The sequence below is a fragment of the Chelonoidis abingdonii genome, chromosome 9 (assembly GCF_003597395.2).
Source record: "Chelonoidis abingdonii isolate Lonesome George chromosome 9, CheloAbing_2.0, whole genome shotgun sequence".
In the NCBI taxonomy this organism is placed as follows: Eukaryota; Metazoa; Chordata; order Testudines; family Testudinidae; genus Chelonoidis; species Chelonoidis abingdonii.
In genome coordinates, this window is record NC_133777.1 from 84,149,880 (window position 1) to 84,169,369 (window position 19,490).

The 19,490-nt window shown below is 39.3% G+C and overlaps 1 protein-coding gene across 7 annotated transcripts in view; it reads right to left on the reverse strand.

The window, feature by feature from the left end:
- Positions 1-1,166: 1,166 nt before the first annotated feature.
- Positions 1,167-19,490, reverse strand: part of MORF4L1 (mortality factor 4 like 1) — a 36,969-nt gene continuing 18,645 nt past the window's right edge. For 5 of the 7 annotated variants that reach the window (XM_075069752.1, XM_075069755.1, XM_032764312.2 and 2 more), the window contains 8 exons: positions 18,540-18,602; positions 13,844-13,869; positions 13,121-13,209; positions 11,935-12,036; positions 8,700-8,788; positions 5,818-5,990; positions 5,392-5,476; positions 1,167-1,851 (listed from right to left, as the gene is read on the reverse strand). In XM_075069752.1, coding sequence (XP_074925853.1) covers positions 1,767-1,851; positions 5,392-5,476; positions 5,818-5,990; positions 8,700-8,788; positions 11,935-12,036; positions 13,121-13,209; positions 13,844-13,869; positions 18,540-18,602 — 712 coding nt within the window. In that variant the 3' untranslated portion in view covers positions 1,167-1,766. The remainder of the gene's footprint in view (positions 1,852-5,391; positions 5,477-5,817; positions 5,991-8,699; positions 8,789-11,934; positions 12,037-13,120; positions 13,210-13,843; positions 13,870-18,539; positions 18,603-19,490) is intronic. The other 2 variants (XM_075069754.1, XM_075069753.1) reach the window with 1 other exon arrangement.

A 19,490-nucleotide genomic window follows, 5' to 3' on the forward strand; every position in this document is an offset into this window, starting at 1 on the left:
ATCAACCCTAACTAGGGTCTTTGGGTGCTACCATTACATAAAGATTTATGTTAAGGCAGATGTCCATTGAGGGGTTATGCCTCATTTATAGCCTTCAACTATTCACTATGCTTAGAACTCAGAAGTAACTAAAATCTACTGTACTTGTTGAGCAGATTTTAATTTGTTAAAACATCAGCGCTTGGCAATGTGTTTTAACAGGTTTCAACCTTGTATGAATATACTGTGGTTAAAGATACAGACAGAAAATTAAGAGGGAAAATTTGGGAATACATTAACAAATTTTCATTTCTTGTCAGCTCAGACAAAAATCATATCAATATATATTTAACACAGATTTTAAATATTTTAAAAATTATCCTATAGAAATGCACAGAACATATTGCTCTTAGTCTGTTGTATGTAAAACTACAATTGCGACTTCATGCATATTGTCTGGAACTACCAGGGTATTCAAGAGTTCTGGATTAAAACCACTGTAGATATACAAGTTTCTTCATGCATGGTTTGCATTATTAATCTGTCCCAATTTAGTTTAGAAAGATACACAGGTCACGTATATTGCAAATGCCTTATCAGTAGATAGGAATTGAATTATTCCCTACTGGAGGGAAGAATCTAATCCATCAATAGAAAAAATAAAAGACTTTTGATGCTTCTTTACCACTGGAAAATGGGGTTTATTGAACAAGAGACACTGGGGCTTTTTGAGAAAAATATGCTTGTCTTACTTCACGTTTTATCTGCCCAGGGTCACAGTCCTGTGAATGTCAGGTTTCTGCTGCCTGAATGCGTTGGGTGGGGCCGGGAAGTGGTCTGTCTTCAAAGTGTTTAATCAGTTTCAAAACACTGTTTCTAATGAGCTCTTTTACAGGTTTGTTGCTGTTTCATACAGTTTAATTTCTTTATTCATAGAAGTCAGGAGCAGCAGAGTGCTGTATCCTATTGATTTCAGTTAGGAGTAAGGAATGCTGAAGGCAGCTCAGAAACAACACCTCCAAATTACAGTTAAAAATCACAAATTCACACTTTACTCATATTTTCAGGATACTGCAGATTTAACTATGACAACACGATTTGATTTATGACTTCTGAGTGCTAGATCATGTGAAAATGCTCCAACAGATGCAGCAGGACACAAGTCAGTTAAAAAGTCAAAATAGGTAATCTTTGAAATAAAAAAGTTTATTTGAAGACTTGTAAAATAGCTCCTTGAAAGACCAACATTTCCAGAACACCAAGATACAATAATGCATTTTTCCATTATGTTAGAATACAAAAATCACAATCCTTCAACTCTCTAGGCAAGGAATGAATTTATGGATTAACAAATGCTACACTTCAAAACACCAAGAAAGTGAGTGGGCTTGAAAGTCAGACTAATTAGTAGCATGTAAGTTAGGACATCACAACCCCTGTGGCACACTTGTCATCACTAAGCAATAATGCAGGTTAGGTAAGAGCTTAGTGTCAAAACAATGAACCTATAAACTTTAAGGAGCTCAGACAACGAAATAATATGCTAATTGCATTTCTTGCTACATCCCACTGATGGGGTCCTAAAGCCTTTTTAGGCTTCTGTTTCAGAAGAACAGAAAACTTTAGAACTTACAAATGTCAGTTCAGTTTTAACACCCTTTATTCACTTTAAATTTACATAATCTGTGCAAGAGACATGTGCAATGGAAGGACAAAGAAGAAAATGTAGAAATGGACAGCACTGTTACAGAGATCCAGGTATTACTGCACTATACAACAGCACGCCGTTATACTGCTTTCCGATGGTATTCGGGAGGGGCTACTTCATAGTCACTGGCACTAAACAACGTGGAAGCATTCTTCGCTAAATACCTGTGAAAGAAACATACACATGCAGAAATTAAAATACCCTGTTGCTCAGGTCATTATCTCAAGATTTAAGTTTCAGTGTACATAAACTGTTATTTCACTGCTTGGAATTGGATACCAGCATCTGCTGTTGAAAATCTGACCTTAATCTTTGAACAGCCGAGAGAAATATTGAGTTTAATTCTTAACAGGCGTCAGATGTTGTACTAATGAAATCCTACAGAGTGCCTCACTTGGAATTCCAAGCAGTGAAATACTGTCAGACAAATCTGACTACAGCCAAGTGTTGCCACAAGACCTCCAACAGGTTGAAATACAATATGAAATATGAGGTTCAGCTTCCTATCAAATGTTTGTCCTTTCTGGATGTCTGCCAGACATTCAAGCAGGCAGGTAAAAAAAGTAGCCTACTGTTTTGTACAAACAAATGTGATTCTTAACAGGTGCTAGGTGAAGCTTTATAACTAGGGACCTACCAAATTCACAGCTGTGAAAAACAAGTCATGGACTGTGAAATCTGGTTTCCCCCTGTTAAATCTGGTCTTTGTGTTTTACCCCATATGATACAGGTTTCACGGGGGAGACCAGTGTCTCAAGTTGGGGGTCCTGACCCAAAAGGGAATTGCAGGGAGGGGTTGCAAGGTTATTTTAAGGGGGTTGTAGTATTGCCACTCTTACTTCTGGGCTGCCTTGAGAGCTGGGCGGCCAGAGAGCAGAGACTGTTGGTCAGATGCCCAGCTCTGAAGGCAGCACAGCCACCAGTAGTAGTGCAGAACTAAGGGTGGCAATACTGTACAATCCCATCCTTCCTTCTGTGCTGCTACTGGCGGCGGCGCTGCCTTCAGAGCTGGGCTCCAGCCAGCTGTCACCGCTCTCCAGCTCTGAAGGCAGCGCCGTCGCCAATAGCAGCACAGAAGGAAGGGTAGCAGTACCACAAACTCCCCTACAATAACCTTGTGACCCCCCCCCCCAACTCTTTTTTGGGTCAGGATCCCTACAAATTACAATGTTGTGACATTTCAGATTTAAATAGCTGAAATCATGAAATTTACAATTTAAAAAAAAATCTTATGACCATGAAATTGACCAAAATGGACCATGAATTTGGTAAGGCCCTATTTATAGCCAGGGCTAGTAGAAGAGTGGCCAGTAAATAATGGCATTCTACAAACCAAGTGCTGCACAGTGATACTCAGGCCTTCTTTATAGGGCAGAATCAGGTTTCCTTCCTAACTACAAGCTTTTACTTTCAAATGGTGATATTCTTAGGGTTCTATAAGGCCTCCTGTGAGAACCACTAATTCAATCACCTACTGCACTTCATTTATTAATACATTTTCCAACATTACGGATTAGCTACCAATGGCTATTACATTAGTCTGTCCTTCACCTATGAAATTAAGTCCATTTTCTATTCTTCACAATAGTGTTAAAGAAATAATTGCTTTATTGAAGGAATAAAGAGAAAGCAACAGAATGTGGTGGTAAGAAGACACTGTACGCACACGCAGGTAGTTAGCACAGAGAGAAAATGATGGTATGCCTCTGGAGTATTAATGCACAAGGCCAAGCAATTTCAGACATTAAGTATTTAAACTGCCTACAAGAGTAACACTGTCTGACATTTCCCTTCAGTACTGGAAAGTATGACAATCTTCCTTGTGCATTTACTGGGGATTATAAGCATAGATGTGACACCAATGACAAGTGAAGAATTAACCATGCATCCAGAGTTCTAAAGCATAAACCATAATAGAGGAAGTCCTCTTAAATTTGAGAAGTGCAGAGGATTCTTTCATACATTAAAACTTCAAATCAGATTATACATTTTAGAAATGTAGAGGACTGATTCTTTAGCGTAGTCAGTTCCTCCTCTAACAGAGCATGAACTTCCAGCTCCATTACAGCAGATCAACTTTCCACTTTTAGATTTCACACTTAAGTCCTATAGTAAGATAGGTGCTTGTTAAAGTTTTAGTCTGACTTGAGAGCTTAAGTGCCTCAAAGTGATATTGAACAAATGGGATCGAGTTGCAAACCCAGTCTGTCGCCTTGCACATATTTCAGGAAAGGAGGATCAACGAGTTCTAAAACGTATCAAACAAATGGCTTAAGCTTGGCCTTTCGATGAGCTGAAAGATGGTCTCACAGCTCAGCTACTTGACTGGGATTAGCTCCCAGCTCTGCCACAGACTGAAAGACTTTGGATGAGTCATTTAACATATTTTGGCCTCTACTCTCCATCTGTAAAAGGGGGATAATGCTCCTCCCCCCACCTTTGTCTGGACTGTCTACTTGGATAAGTTCTTCAGGGCAGGGACTGGCTCTTATTGCACGTATGTAGAATTGGGTGCCAATCTTGACAGGGGCTTCTACACAGTTGACTAAAATATAATGATGCAAAAAAAGGAAAGATGTTTTTCATTAAGACAATAGAGGACAGTTTTTGAAACTCCTGATGGAATTGCTCTGATTTAGCAGTTTGCAGCAGCACACGCAAGAACAAAAATGGATCTTTTTCCTACCCAAATGGTTTGTTTGATTTTTCCTTTTAAACTGCAGTGTACTTCAGATCAGACATGTCAAACCCATGGGGGAAAAAGAAAACAACAAATGCTGAAATTGGGATTGTTTTTGGTTTAATTGGCTTGTGAGTTGATTGTTGGCTAGTTTTTTGCTTATAGCTTGTTGTTTTTATTTTGGATTGGCTCCCAGCAAGCAGGGGCAGGTGCGTGTCTGTGTGTGCATGCGCCAGGGGTGCACAGCAGGCCCACCACAGTCCCAGACTGCATGCCCCGGGCGGGGGGGGGGGAAGAAATCTAGTCAGAGTGTTGGAGTTCTTAGGGATTGGCTTGATTTTTGGCTTATTGTGAAGGTCAGGGTGCTTATTTACCACATGAAAGTTGGCAACTGTGCTTCAGATGTCAAAGAACTTTACACAATGTTAGTAATGACAGAAAAATTCAACTGCAAAACCCCATGCATTTCACCTCTGTTATGTGCCTTCAATGGAAATACACACTTCTCTATAAATCAGGAACAATTTTGTAATATGCCAAGACCTAAAGAGCGCCAAAGCAATTTCTAGTACAAGATGTCTCGTACCAACTCTGTTGCTACAAAGGGATGACTAACTGCAATATTAACCAAGCAACCTTTTTTCAATTTGTTTAGTTAGTGCAGAAAAATTTAAGCTGCTTTAGGTAAATCTAAGTCCTGAACCTTGAAATCTTTAACAAGTTACTCTTCAGTAAAATGCACAATAGGTTGTAATATTAACTATGCAGAACTGACCACCACCACAAAACTGCAAGAAAGGCTGTCGAGACCAAAGTGCTTGCTCTGGATTAGTGTTGCAGATTAACTGACATGCACTGTCAATATCAAAATACTGTCATAAAAGAATTAGAATAAAAAAGCATCAGATCACAGTCGTATAAATAAACACATGCTTAACATTAAGCATATAAATAAGTGTTCGCAGGATCAGGGCTTTAGTGTTTTTAAAAAACCTTCAACACAAACATGAAATGCTGAACTTACTTCAAGAAATCATGCAAGTAGTTTAACAACAAAGCCAGGCTCTTCTCATCAAGAGGGGTGTAGGCAAGCATAGCTCCAATTCGTACTGTTTAAAGAAAAGCATATATTTGACATTGTTTTTCATGACAACCTTAACCATACATGAGTATAAGTCCAAGATCCATATGACATGATCACTAACTTCAGACTCCCATTCTTACCTACGCAAGCTTGTCTAAACAACTTAGTTTTAAAAGCTTCCATTCTGAGTAGGTGATTTGTGGTTTTGAACATTTCATGTAAATGACCCAAGGATAGAACTGAGTAATTTGTTTAGACATTTTACTCTGATTCAATGTCTTATTCCAATTATTAACAGGACAGCAAAGAAGCTGGAGCAATAACCACGTGTCCCCTTTTATGGTAGAATCAAGATGCCAAACTTACCAAATAATCGTAGCAGGTGTGGTGCACCATAGACTTGTGACATGGGCGCATCAGGGTGATCTGCTAGGATTTCAGCATACTGTGGCCTCTCAAATTTGTACAGCAGTTGAGTCCCCAACATTACATTGAAGTACTCTTTTATTCCAGCAACAACTTCGTTAACGGCATATTCTCTGGCACACAGAAAGGAAAAGTGAACGATTAAAAATTTAAATAAAACCAAAAGCAAACACCAGGGCTGTGGTTTTCTGGGGTAGTCATGCACTTGACTTTTAGAACTCTGAAGAGCCAATATTCAAGAGAGATGGCCCAGAGAAACACATGCACAGTTCTAGTGGTTCTGCTTTTTAAACACGGGGTATTCTGGCTCAACATGAAGACATGATCCAAGCCAATTTAGTTCTAAGAAAAAGTGACTAAAAGCAAACTTTCTGCCTGCCCACCTGTACATGATACTTATCCAAACATGTCTGAAGTGGCACATTCAAAGCAAGATGAAAAGGCAATTTCTTAAAGTCTTGGAAGATACATTTGTCAGTTCTACGCCACACACCTCACAGGCGCCAACTTCTGCTCCCGCTGGTGGGTGATTGACCCCCCCTTTTTCCCCAGACCCATCCACTCCCTGCCACTATTTCAACTCCTTCCCCAAAATGTCGGGGTTACTGCTTTTAACTTTAGATTTCTGTAATATCAGCAAAGACCATAAGCCTTTCACATCGAACAGATAACATTTAACATTTGGGGAAAGTGCTGTGCCCTGCATAGGAGTAAGGATGGAAAAAAAGATGTACCATCTGGAGAAAAAAATTTTTATTTCCACAGGGTTCATCCACCACAGCAAATCCATTAAATCAAACTATTCTCCAGACATTTTGCAAGAAGTCTGATATAATACCCAAACAAGATGCCAGGACATATCAGGAACAGGATGCCATGATATAAATCAGTGTTTCATCCTCATCTGGAATACTAGTCACCCAATCTCAAAAACAATATTGTAGAATTAATGCTGTTTTCAGAAAAGGATAAGGAGAACAATTAGGAACGTGAAGACTCATTGACGAGATTGAAGGACCGATTGTTTTTTGTGGTTTGCAATTGGGAGCTTCTGTTTTCCCTATTTTATAAAGTTCTGTCACATTCCCTCTTACGTCTACTTTCAAAGATAAACAAAGGGGCATTTGATGAAACTGAAAGATGGCAAATTCAAAGCTGATAAAAAGGAAACACTTGTGCAATTTAGTTAAACTGGAATTCATTGCCTCATGATGTAATGGAGGCAAAGGCACTGGACCATTCACTTGGAATACAAGCATACCCAACATTCTAGCAGTTCATACCAATAAAAAAAAAATCTTTCAAGTCTTAAACTAATCACTAATAGAAATTGGTTTAAGTAACAACTTCACGGAGGGTACATTAGCGCTCATCTGCATCTTGTATCTTCCTCTAAACTAAAGCATCTGGTACTGGCCGTTGTGAGAGACAGGATACTAGACTAGATGGATCCCAGTTCTAATCCCCATGTTTCTATTCCCACTGACATCACATGGGTGTTTATTTCAATGGACATCAGATCAGGCCTGGATCTGGGAGGATCCTGTAGGAGCCCTTACAAGATGCACAGTGAAGAAGATGGTAAGATACTGTGCAGCTTCTTAGAAGGGCTCCTCCCCCCGGCCTCAAAGTGCATGAAAGCGCATTTCAGTTGTGTCCAGCCCTAGAAAAATCCACTAAAAGAACTAAGTGAAAACGATTAAGATTGCACAATTTAGCACTCAGGAGTCCAAAAGTGTGAGCTAGGGTCTTGCAGGAAACTTAAACAGTGTATTGTGCGCACACACACGGGGGGCAAAGCTAAACAGGGTGTTACAAGAGAGACACTAATCCCCCTTAGCTATACTCAGAGCCACTCCAACTATAACAATTGATTATACATAGACGTGAGCCCAATTTTCAGAAGCATCAACCTAGATTTTGGCATATACAGGAGCACAAGATTAGTCTCCTTTACGAACAGCGCTTTTAGCAACTGGACCTTGTGTTACATATACCAATAGAAGGAGAGAGAAACAAGCAGGTACATTTACACTTCAGGCTTCTTTGAAAATTCCAGCCTGACACTTTGGTAGCACATAAGTTATTTCTTTCTTTATTCAGGTTCAGTTCTTGATATGCACTTCAAGTATTAAACTACCATTTGTATTTTTAACAACTTCTGGGGTCGCTGTGAGATTGGGAGATGTTTGGATCAAACTGAACTCCACGTTATATTTCAGCTTTCATTTTAATTGTAACTGTCAGTCGCCTTCATTTGGGGATTAGAACATTCCTTTTGGGCTAGGGACTGGTCACATAGGTGAATGATTATAAATGAGAGTCAGAACCATCAGGCGCAACTGACTTGACTCTACCCAAATCTAAAAGGACAGGGCTGGAACTCCTTGGTCTAAGCCCATAGCTGGAGAGCTGCAGTTTGACCACCTGACCACAGATGAGGGACTAAGGATGGGTCTGTGAGGGGGAAGTCATCCACCACCAGATACCAGAAGACTGAGACAGAAAGAGGAAGGCAACAAGGGTGGTCTACCTTCTTAAGGATGCTGAACAAACCCAAGGCTGACAAGAGCAGGGAGATCAAATCAGGTGGATCGCGTTCGGAGGTTTGCGGTTTTCCAAAGATCTGTAACATTTTAGTGCTGTTCCACAGTAAATGTCTGTGGTTAAGAAATTCCTGTGCTAAACTGGGCCCAGGATTGTGGTCTATTTACAAGGAAGTGCTGCCCATCAAGGAAGGAGGACTGGGACAGGCTGTAACAGTCAACAGCAGAAAGCCATTTTAATGGCTAAGACATGTCTTTTAAAATGCCATTACTTACTTATTATCAGTGTTTCCTCGTGATTTCTTGTAGCTTGCGTAATCCTCTAAAACTGAGTCAACGTTCTTCTTGGCAGGCAGATAAAAGAGCTATGAAAATCAAAGAATAAATAGATTAATACAAATAGTCTCACTTGCAGAATGTGTGTGTCTGCATACTGGTTTTAAAGTACTGAGAACTACAGCGAAGACCTTTGTAGAAAAGAATTTTTCTACAACATTCAGCTGGTAAGAGAATTTGTAACTAAGATTTTACTTGACCATGAAGGTATTAAATCACAGCTAACTATTCCATCATGTTTGCCCCTTCCCTTTTTGCATGTTGTATGTTTTTCAAAAGTAGTATTTTACTATTTGACTAAGCAGAGCTCCTCAGAATCTATAATATGCAGCAATGAATTTTAGAACACCAGCAAACAAATCTCTATGTGATCTAGCTGATATAGGTAGGAATTACACAACTCCTCCCATCCAGGGACAAGATGGAGCACCAATCTCTTTATGCATTAAACCTAGCCCACTATTTTAAATTTTATCTTAAATATTCTATTCTAAATCTAATAGCTGATAGCACTGCATTACACACAGAGTCCAGATTCTTCTCTTAGCTCCCTACAGATATCAAGAGCTCATCATTTCTTGATCACCCTCTGCCAAGATCTGCTTGCCGACAGCAGATGTATTTCAGACCACTGACTATACCTTGTATGTCTGTAAGTTGTAATGCCTGCAGGTGGAATGTCTATCTAAACAGGGCATCACACAACTGTACCAGAGCACAGAGAAGCAGAGGAGTTGATTATTATTATTCAAATACATGTGCCATTAAGGATTTTAGCTTCTATGTTTAACACTGTATACAGAAGAAATTATATATATATACACAAGCCATAATTAAACTGTATATTTATGTACTTGCTTTTCACTTCTGAAACATGAGTTCAAATACAAGTCTTTTGTCACATCTGTATTCAATGATCAAATTCCTTTCACAAGAGCATTCCAGTCTGAGGGGATTCAGAAACTGATGTTCCGAGAACTTGAATAAGTACTGTATTTCAGTAGTGGTATTCAGTACATTTGCAGAGTTGCATGGGGAAGCGTCCACAGCCTTATGTCAGATTCAAGTCAAGGCTACCGATCTCTTGCTTTTAAAAGATTCACATTTTTTAAAGGAAGTAGTTGTAGTAGACTCTTACGGGCTTCAAATGGGGGATGGGGAGGATTACTTGCGAGAAGATTCCAGGAAAAGAGTAAATTATGATCTACAACAATTCATTAAGGTTTTTAATTGAAAAGAGAATTGCATTTTAAATTTATTACAGAAGCAGGACAAGCAGAGTTTAATTTAGCTAAATTAATCTAGCAAGAAGCCTTGTTTTGAATTCAAATCATGCTGGAAAGCAGGAGGAGACAGGAACACCACAAGAAAACAATTTTCACAGAGCCTCAGTGCAACTTGGAAAGTTTTGTTTTGAAACTACATCATGCTTGCACAAAAACTGATTATGTCAGGACCTAGTTCTAGGCAGCCTAGTGGTTAGCCATGGGCAGAGTGCTGGGTCCCCTGCCAGCCAGGTCAGAACCAGAAAATCAGGAACCTCAACTCAGATACCAGGAATCAAGCAGAGCCAGGAAACCAGGAGACTAGCAGGTAGTGCTGGATGAGCAGTCTGAAGCAGGGTGGAGCTCAGTTATACAGAAGACTTGCTGTTCTTCCTTTTGGCTCAAATAGGGGGAGGCAATCCAATGGAGGAGCTCTTATGTTCCACCAACCAGGCCCAGGCTGGAGCACCCTATCTGAGTGGGGCTTCAAGGAATCCCAGTTTTAGCTGATGCTGGTAAGCTGTCAGGTGGCGGGCTGGAGTATGAGTCACCCACCAGGAGCCCTGCAGACCCAAGTTCAAGATCCACTCTAGGCTTTGCCATTCTCTCAATGCCTTTCCTATCCTGAAGGTTAATCATAGAAGCATAGGACTGGAAACAGCCCCCAGCACCTATGGCAGAACTAAGTAACTACTAGCCCATTCCTGGCAGGTCTTTGTCTAACCTGTTCTTAAAAACCTCCAATGATGGAGATTCCATAACCTCCTTAGGCTTAACTATTCCAGTGCTTAACTGCCTGACAATTAGGAATTTTTTTCCTAATGTCCAACCTAGATCTCCCTTGCTGCAATTTAAGCCCATTGCTTCTTGTCCTATCCTTGGAGGTTAAGGAGAACAATTCTTCTCCCTCCTCCTTGTAACGACCATTTAGTCCCCTCTCGGTCTTCTCTTTTCCAGACTAAGCAAACCCAATTTTTTCCAATCTTCCCTCATAGGTCATGTTTTCTAGACCTTTAATAATTTTTGTTGCTCTTCTCTAAACTTTCTCCAATTTGTCCACGTCCTTCCTGAAATGTGGTGCCCAGAACTGGACACAATACTCCAATTGAGGCCTAATCAGCGGGAGTAGAGCGGAAGAATTACTTCGTGTCTTGCTTACAACGCTCCTGCTAATACAGCCCAGAATGATGTTCACTTTTTTGCAACAATGTTACACTGTTGACTCTAATTTAGCTTGTGGTCCACTATGACTCCCAGATCCCTTCCCGCAGTACTCCTTTCTAGGCAGTCATTTCCCATTTTGAATGTGTGCAACTGATTGTTCCTTACTGAGTGGTGTACTTTGCATTTGTCCTCATTGAATTTCATCCTAGTTACTTCAGACCATTTCTCCAGTTTGTCCAGTTTTGAATTCTAATCCTATCCTCCAAAGCACTTGCAACCCCTCCCAACTTGGTATCATCCAGAAACTTTTTTTAAGTGTACTCTCTATGCCACTATCTAAATCATTGACGAGGATATGGAGCATGTCAATGTCTATATAAAATGTTGCTATGGACCAGCTAAAATGAGTATGTATCAAAAGACCAACAAAGAGCCACAGGCAACATCATGAGTTTAAAAGGGCAAGATCACATTTTAGTTTATGCCTGCCTGGACTTAAGGAAGCTCCAGGGTGTGCTCCAGACAACATGTAACTCTACTGAACATCACAGGTGACCTGTAGGAAGAAACCAGCTAGTACCTACAACCCAGTCAACTAAGCCTCGAGGAGACATAATACCAAGTATACCTTGAAAAACAGACCAACACATTCCCCCAGCTGGAAAGAGCAGAAGTTCCAAACTGTCAGTTGAAGTCAGTATACACGCTTATAGATAAAAGGATAATTTTCACGATGTCAGGGTTACCTGTTTTTGCCTGGTGATCAAATCCCAGTCATCAACAAGCCATGGTTTCAGCTCTTCTGGAATTTTTACCTTTACTTCAACTCTGTTCATAAATGTTTCTTCCTGAAGAATCAAGGAAAAATGGTCATCCTGCTTTGGTGGTCATACCCAGACAGACAGTCTCAATTTTCCAAAATGTAGCCATTCCATAAGTCTATCAAAAGATTCAAGACTGCAGCTGCTATTGTTACCTCAGAATCTTACGAAATGACAGACAGTTCAACTCTTGCTAGAACTTTACTGTATTTCAGCTGTTAGACAAAGATATCCTTATGGCAGCACTTTAAGTCTAAGATATGAACCTTCCAAAACCAGGTGAGCTTTTGCACTTGGGAGCATTACTTCTCTTTTCTGTTACATTACATATTCGTTAATTCATGCTAACAGCACCACTCCGTTGAACAGGGAAAACAGTCAATACTAACAAATAAGCCAGTTTAAGTTAAGTTGTTATATTACTATGCAACTTCACTTCTACTTACAAATGCCTTCATGCTGTCTTGATGGCTCAGTGGCACCTGTGACTCTAGACCCATGTTTGATGGTCTTTAAATACTATTCAATGGATCTATTGACACATTAAGTGTTTTCCTCCAACCAAAACAAGTTTTTCATTTAAGACTACTTAAATATCATAACTTATGAAAATAGATTTTTTTTTTAAATAAAACTGCTGATGTTTGCAGCTGTGGCACTTAAGAACTATTTCATTATCTCTGAAATACTTACGATGCATCAACTAAAGCAGTACTTTGAGATGGAAAGAACTAAAACTCAAAGCTCTCACATTTCAGTCTGAAAGTTGCTCACAACTATAGCACGTTAACTCATGGCATTTTCCTCCATATACTTATCTTTTTTACCAAAAGTACAATGATAGCTTGGAATGCTAGGTCTGAAAATTCTGTATTAAACTGGGATAGGAAGCTAACTCAGGTAAATACATTACTTGGAATATTTTCCCCCTGCTTAAATTACTGATATACTCGTCATGCATTGTGACCAAAAACAAAGCAGATCAAAGCTGCAGATTTCAAACAGCAACTTTAAAAAAAAAAAACAAAAAAAACCCAGTAATCAAGATAAACCATTCATTCAATCTGTTGCAGCTAAATGGAGAGAGTTACTACAGAGTTAAAATACATACACTTTCAACTGTGGGATCTACTCGAGCCCTTTTCTTCCTAGGAGGCTGGGGAGTCTCGCTGGTACTGCTGCCTTCCCCAATTCCAGGAGCTACACACACAAAAAACAGCTATTTTGTTTGCAGAAGCATTTTACATCTGCACTAACAATACTTTTTCTACCGACATTTTCACTAAAGGACTTGTTTGACTATACGCAGGTCTCAAACTGCAGATGAATTCATTGTTTTCAATTAAAAAAAATCATTTACCCTCCTGAAACATCCCCTACATTGATAACGTGGACACAAAGATTACAGGTTACAACACAATATATGTCCTATTGCAGACCCACTCTTATGCCTTCACATCCCCACTATATTACAGCATCTGAGCCTGCACAATATTCCATTCTGAAAGAGTACCCAACACCTGTGCAATCCAAGAAAGAATGATTCGACTGCAGAACTGTTACATGCAAACATTTGGTGTTGTTTTTAATTTGTAAGCAGTCCTGACCCTGACAGACATTTTCATTTGCATGTTTTTAATGCTTCCACCTGGTTAACAGCCTAAAATCTGAGATGAACATTACCTCATAAACTTAGATGGGCAGATCGTCAACCAAATAAATGATCATAGCCCCACTTTAATTAGAATAGCAATTTACATCAGAGGAGTCTGTCCCAGTAGATCTTCCATTATGTACCAAATAAAATATAAGTTATGAATGAAAATATGCTTACTTTTCTGTTTGTTCTTTTTTGTTTTCCTGCAAAAATGGAAAAAAAAACAAAAACACATTATTCCAAGCCTTAAGGTACCATTAGAAATAAGTCTGAATTTTTGGGACCTATACACAAAGATCTTTAAAAAGTATTTAAAAAAAGTCAGTCAAGAGGCAACTTGACCCAGTAAACCCAGGACAATGAACAAAAGCCCACCAACCCACTTGACTATATAGCAAGAAGAAACTAACAACATAAAGGAAAGTAGAGGTTGTCACTAAGGCACTGTCATTTATTTTCTCCAATATAAAAGTTGCAGCCAATGAGGTTAATGGCAACAAATTCTAAACTGATCAAAGCTATTGGTGGCATGCTCTTAGCACCATAGTTAATCCTATGCCATCTTTTACCATTTAATAGAACATTTACAGACTGTTTTGATTGGAATGGTAGTATAAAAGTAGATTATACAGGTGGGGATATTTTTAAAAAAACAATGCATGACTAACTTATGGAATTCTCTGACACAAGATAGAGGCCAAGAACTATTCGTATTCAAAACAGATACTGACATTTATATCAACATCTAGTGTGTTGTGCTGTGCAGAGGTGATACTTCAAAGTTATCTTGGATAATGTGCATATCTTGGGTAACTAAATAAGATTTGTAGTTAGGCAATACCTGAAATACTGAAACTGGCTATCATAAGCTCAGTGGTGTGAAAGGAATCCAGCTTGATAGGGAGGTTTATAAATTAGCTAAAATCTCACTCTAATCTTAGGTAAAATTGGCATGTTTTAGTACTAACACCACAGATGCAGGACGAGAAGAAATTTCAGTAAATGGCAACGTCAGAACGATAAAGACGTATGAAGCTAGTACGGATTGTCCTTGATATCTGCGTCATGACTAGCAAGAACAATTCACTAGCATACTCACCACCACAGATACTGTTCAGCACCTGCTCCACTCCATGTACCTTTTCATGTTTCTAATCTAAGGCAGTTCTTTAGACTGTTCTCTAAACCCACTACACTTCTGTATTCAGCATAAAAATACGAAAAGCTGTTCTCAGCTGTATAGAGAAATCATTTCCATGAACACCTAGAGAACCTAAGTTGATTACTTTAAATGAAAACATGGAAACCTCCTTCAACTACTTTCCTTAACATTCACAAATGCAGAATGAGCCTAAAATCATGTCAATTATGCCTAAAATCCAAAATCAATCACATACAAGCACAATTGTTTTCTAGAATATAGACAACTGCCTGTGTTACATATGCATCTGCTAGGCCAGGTCACTGGTTCAAGTTGTCTTGATACAGTCTTAAATAAGACTTTATCCATAATTCTGTCACATTCATATTTGCCTATCATCTTCAAGGGCAGATTTCTAATATTAATACCATGACTTAGTCCAGATAATTTTTGTTCTGTCACTCAAATCTAGTTTGTCATAAGCATTTGGGTCATGTTCTTTATAATGTTATGACTAACAAATAGACTCCCATACACTAAACCACGTTTTGATTTTGTTCCACACTGTAAGAGTGAACCTTCAGAAATTCACTATAGTGTCAGGTGAGGTTTCATTCCATTCATATTTTAAACACCAGTAAGTCGATGTACACATACAGAACCTTTTTCCGCAAAGGAGCCTCCAGTTGCACTGTTTTAAGGCCCAATCCAACGTTCACTAAAGTCCAGGTGGCAATGAATCAGGCCACAAGTGAAACAGCATGTGCACTGGGTTTTCCAACCAGCTTCCAAACGCTTACCCTGTATGTGACTAGGCACTAGCTGGGTAACAAAGAGGACAAGTGGAGGCACCACAGAAGTGGTGGGGGTTAGGGAAGAAGAGACATTATAAGTTACATTTTATGCACTCCATGTAGGGGAAAAAAGTATCAGTGTATTGCAGAGGTCAATGAGGAGGGTAAATGCAAGGGATCGCTTCACTTCCCACTGAAATGCAGCCACAAACAGGGTGGAATAGCTGTCATGCCATATCACTGATAGTACTCAGTTTGTGTGGAGAGGAGAAAAGAGAAAAAAAAAGAAAAGAAGCCTACCCAAGACTACAAGTTAAACAGAAGCAGATAGGTTGAATGTCACACAATTGGAATGCTGACCAGAACATAAAGGAAAAAAAAGTTACTCTTAAACACACCAACTAGAAATAGAGGCCCAGGGGGTCTTTATAATCCATAAGAGAACTGGTGCAATTGTGATATTCAGGAATATAAATTGAAGTACTTTAAGAACCACTGCAATTTGTCAGAACAAATAACCCTCCTAGGTCTGAAGCGGTTCTGGTTTTTGCACTATTGATATGTACAGTACAATGCAGGTGCCTTGTACTCTCCCATCTCTCAGAGCCCTAAATTTCAAAGCTAATTCAACTGTATTAGGTCAAAGTGACTTTCATTTTGCAAAGTCTAACAGACAGTGGCAGTGCATCAGGGAACTACTACAGAAAAAGCACTACGCCAAGATCTCCTCTTGAAATAGGTTAAAAATAGTTCATTAGTAACGGGTAGATTTAAAAAAATAGCTGTTATTTCAGTTTTCTGTGACAGCCAATCTTCTGATACAGTCATATATATTATAAGGCAATACTAAATAGTTATATATAGTAACTGAACCAAGACATCTTAGTAAAAGATTTATTTATTATGAACAGAAGTAACTCAAAGTTGTGACCACAGCAGTGGAGGAATAGGCTCAATCCCACTGATGAAGCAGCACTCAACAGCAGTGACATTTACTCAGTATCTTTCATCCTGAAGGATCCCAAAGTATTTTACAAGCTACCTAGATAGAACAAACTTCACCTACCACTGAAATGCAAACCTCTGAGCCTGAACATGGCAGTAATTTAACAGCATTACAATTCAGTACAGGAGGTGATCTCACCGCAACCAAAAAGACTGAAAGATAAATGCCATTTTAGCAACTGTCCAGAATGTAACAGGGTTCTAGAGCCTTTTAGTGATGTCTGGTTTTCAACTGAAGTCAATGTTTTAAGATGCAGAATTTTAATGGGAATGTTCTAATCTAGCAGTGGGCAAGCGAGTCTGAATGGCTCGTCTTCCAGAACTCAACCACATCTTGATAAACAGAAAAAATATCAAAGCAAGATTTCAGTTTCAAACACTCAACATTAAAATAGTTTCACTTCACAATATAGTGCTGTGCTCCCATTCTGCCAGTGGAACAAATTATGCCACTTGGCAACAAGATGACTTGCCAGTGAGTCAGCTCAGAAATGCCAACTTTCAAACAACTTGAAGCGTGCATGCTGAGAATTGCTTTGGACCATGTGAGCTTTCAGAACAAAGAACTGATACATGACCACAGCTCCCTGTTAAAAGGAAGTCAGAGTAATTCAGCCTTTTTAAATTCAGCACACAAGTTCTTGCTGTAGCATTAGGCAATATGAAAGTTAAAGCTGGAAATTAACTTCACATCTTAGGGACCTGAGTTCTATTATTCATGCAGCTTTCTCTCATTTTGCCAATGGTGGACACCTGAAATATACACATGCGTTTCAAAGGATAGGTGGAGCCTGATGACTGCATGATCTACCAAAGGGAGAAAAATGTAAACAAATTCCAATTCCCAGGTTACTAAAGTTGTCAATGTAGTTGCCTTGGTAGCACTTCTGGCCAGAACCCTAGCAAATCATGCTAAAAAGAACCACAAGACTACCCTTTCCTGACTTCTCGGACAGGTTTGACACTGGCTCATGTGTTCTGATTCCCTAAAAGTACAGCGTGTCTTTCTTCACATATTCCAAAGCACTGGCTGCCTTCTGACTGACTGCTAGCTGTTATACGTGAAAACTTCTGAAGCTAGGTCAGCCATGTCAGAAGGGTATAACCCCCGAGGTGTCCAGTGCCAGCAGCCAGATGCCTGAAATTTTGTAGAGAAAAGTACAGGGAAGTTTCTCTCTAGAAAACGTCAAGCCTGTTTTTTTTGATAGCCAGCTGTCCTTGCATGGCATTCTTCCCATCAGTAAGAACCAGCATCATAAACCACATTTGTACTACTAAAACAAATCATTGTATTTGGTTAAAAGTTACTTAATGCCCTCAGCATAGTTTTCCCATATACAAACTATAGCAGGCCACAGAATAAGTATTTTAGAAGTTCCCAAACCCATAGTTACATGAAACTCAATCCTTACATTCACAACACCCATCTATGAGCAAAGGCCAGAACTTAAGCCCTACTGATGTCAGTAAGAGTTGTGTCTTTGATTTTAGTGACACCAGGACTTCACTCGTTGGTAAACAGGTAGCAGACCAAGACTAGTCTTCTAAAACCACCAGTTTCTAACACAAACAAACAAATGGAAGTCTTAAAGTTAAATGTCTGCAGTTCTTTTAAATGGATGCACTGAATTCTCACTGAAGAGTGTATATCACATAGGTTTGCATACTTTCAATTGGCACAGTGCACTCGTTTAGAAACAGGTAAGAGCTATTAGCCCACACAGACTTTTAAAAATAATTTTAAGTAGGAGCTGCACTTTATGGAGATGTTGTCAAAGTAAGAGTTACTTCCTGAGTTGTTACTTGTGTTATCACCAGCACCTTACATTATTGCGACTTACGACTTTAAGAGCCTATAAAAGAAATCTATAAAAGCAAGGAAATTTGGATTTCAGGATGAAAATCCTGGTGTGACAATCCATCCTTAACTCACCGTGTCGATATTGTAGGCGTCTCCAAACAGCAAACAGTATGCGCTCCATCTCGTCTGAAAAATCTAGGCACAATGGGGGTTGAGTTAAGGACAGAGTGTCAGACCTGATATTTAGCCTTTAAGAGAATCTATTTAAGCTTCAAAAATTTACCTTTTAGAGGATGTTAAAAACACATTCCACATCCCTGGAGCATGATACACATATTTACACTGTTATTTCCTTTCTAGTATTGTTTGGGTCACTGAGGAGTCAAATTTGTTGTTTGTTTTAATTAAAATTTGTCTCTTTACATTACAGGCATCCTCCAAGGATGCTACAGAAGGTAAATTCTCAGGCCTAAACAGATTGACAGTGTTACCCCTTTAAAAATGTGGTTAGATCCGTTACTCTCCCTCCCCACTAACCACACTATGCACCTGCAGTGCCCCTTTATTTTTTAAAGTGCCAGTTATGGTTTCTTTAAAAGAAAAAACTATTTTAGTAGTGCAATTTGAGAGGATATAGTTGCAGTTCTCAGATCCCATCTTCACTTTCTGGCTTAAGTAGTCTGCAGCCCACTGTTCTGCAAATATCTGCCCTACAGTCCCAGGCACAGTGCTGGGATACTATCATAGGTAAAAAGAACGAGGAGTACTTGTGGCACAGAGACTAACAAATTTATTGGAGCATAAGCTTTCATGGGCTAAAGCCCACTTCATCAGATGCATGCATACACACAGAGTACATGAAAAAATGCGTGTTGCCATACCAACTCTAACGAGCTTAATCAATTCAGATGGGCTATTAGCAGGAGGGAAAAAAACTTTTAGTGATAATAAGGATGGCCCAGAATGATAGCATCAAAAGCCAGCTCACTATTCCAATGACATCTTCCTTTTTCATGGACTCCTCTTAACAATCTGAAGATCCATCACTGATGAACTGTTCCCCACCCCAAAAATGAGACTGTC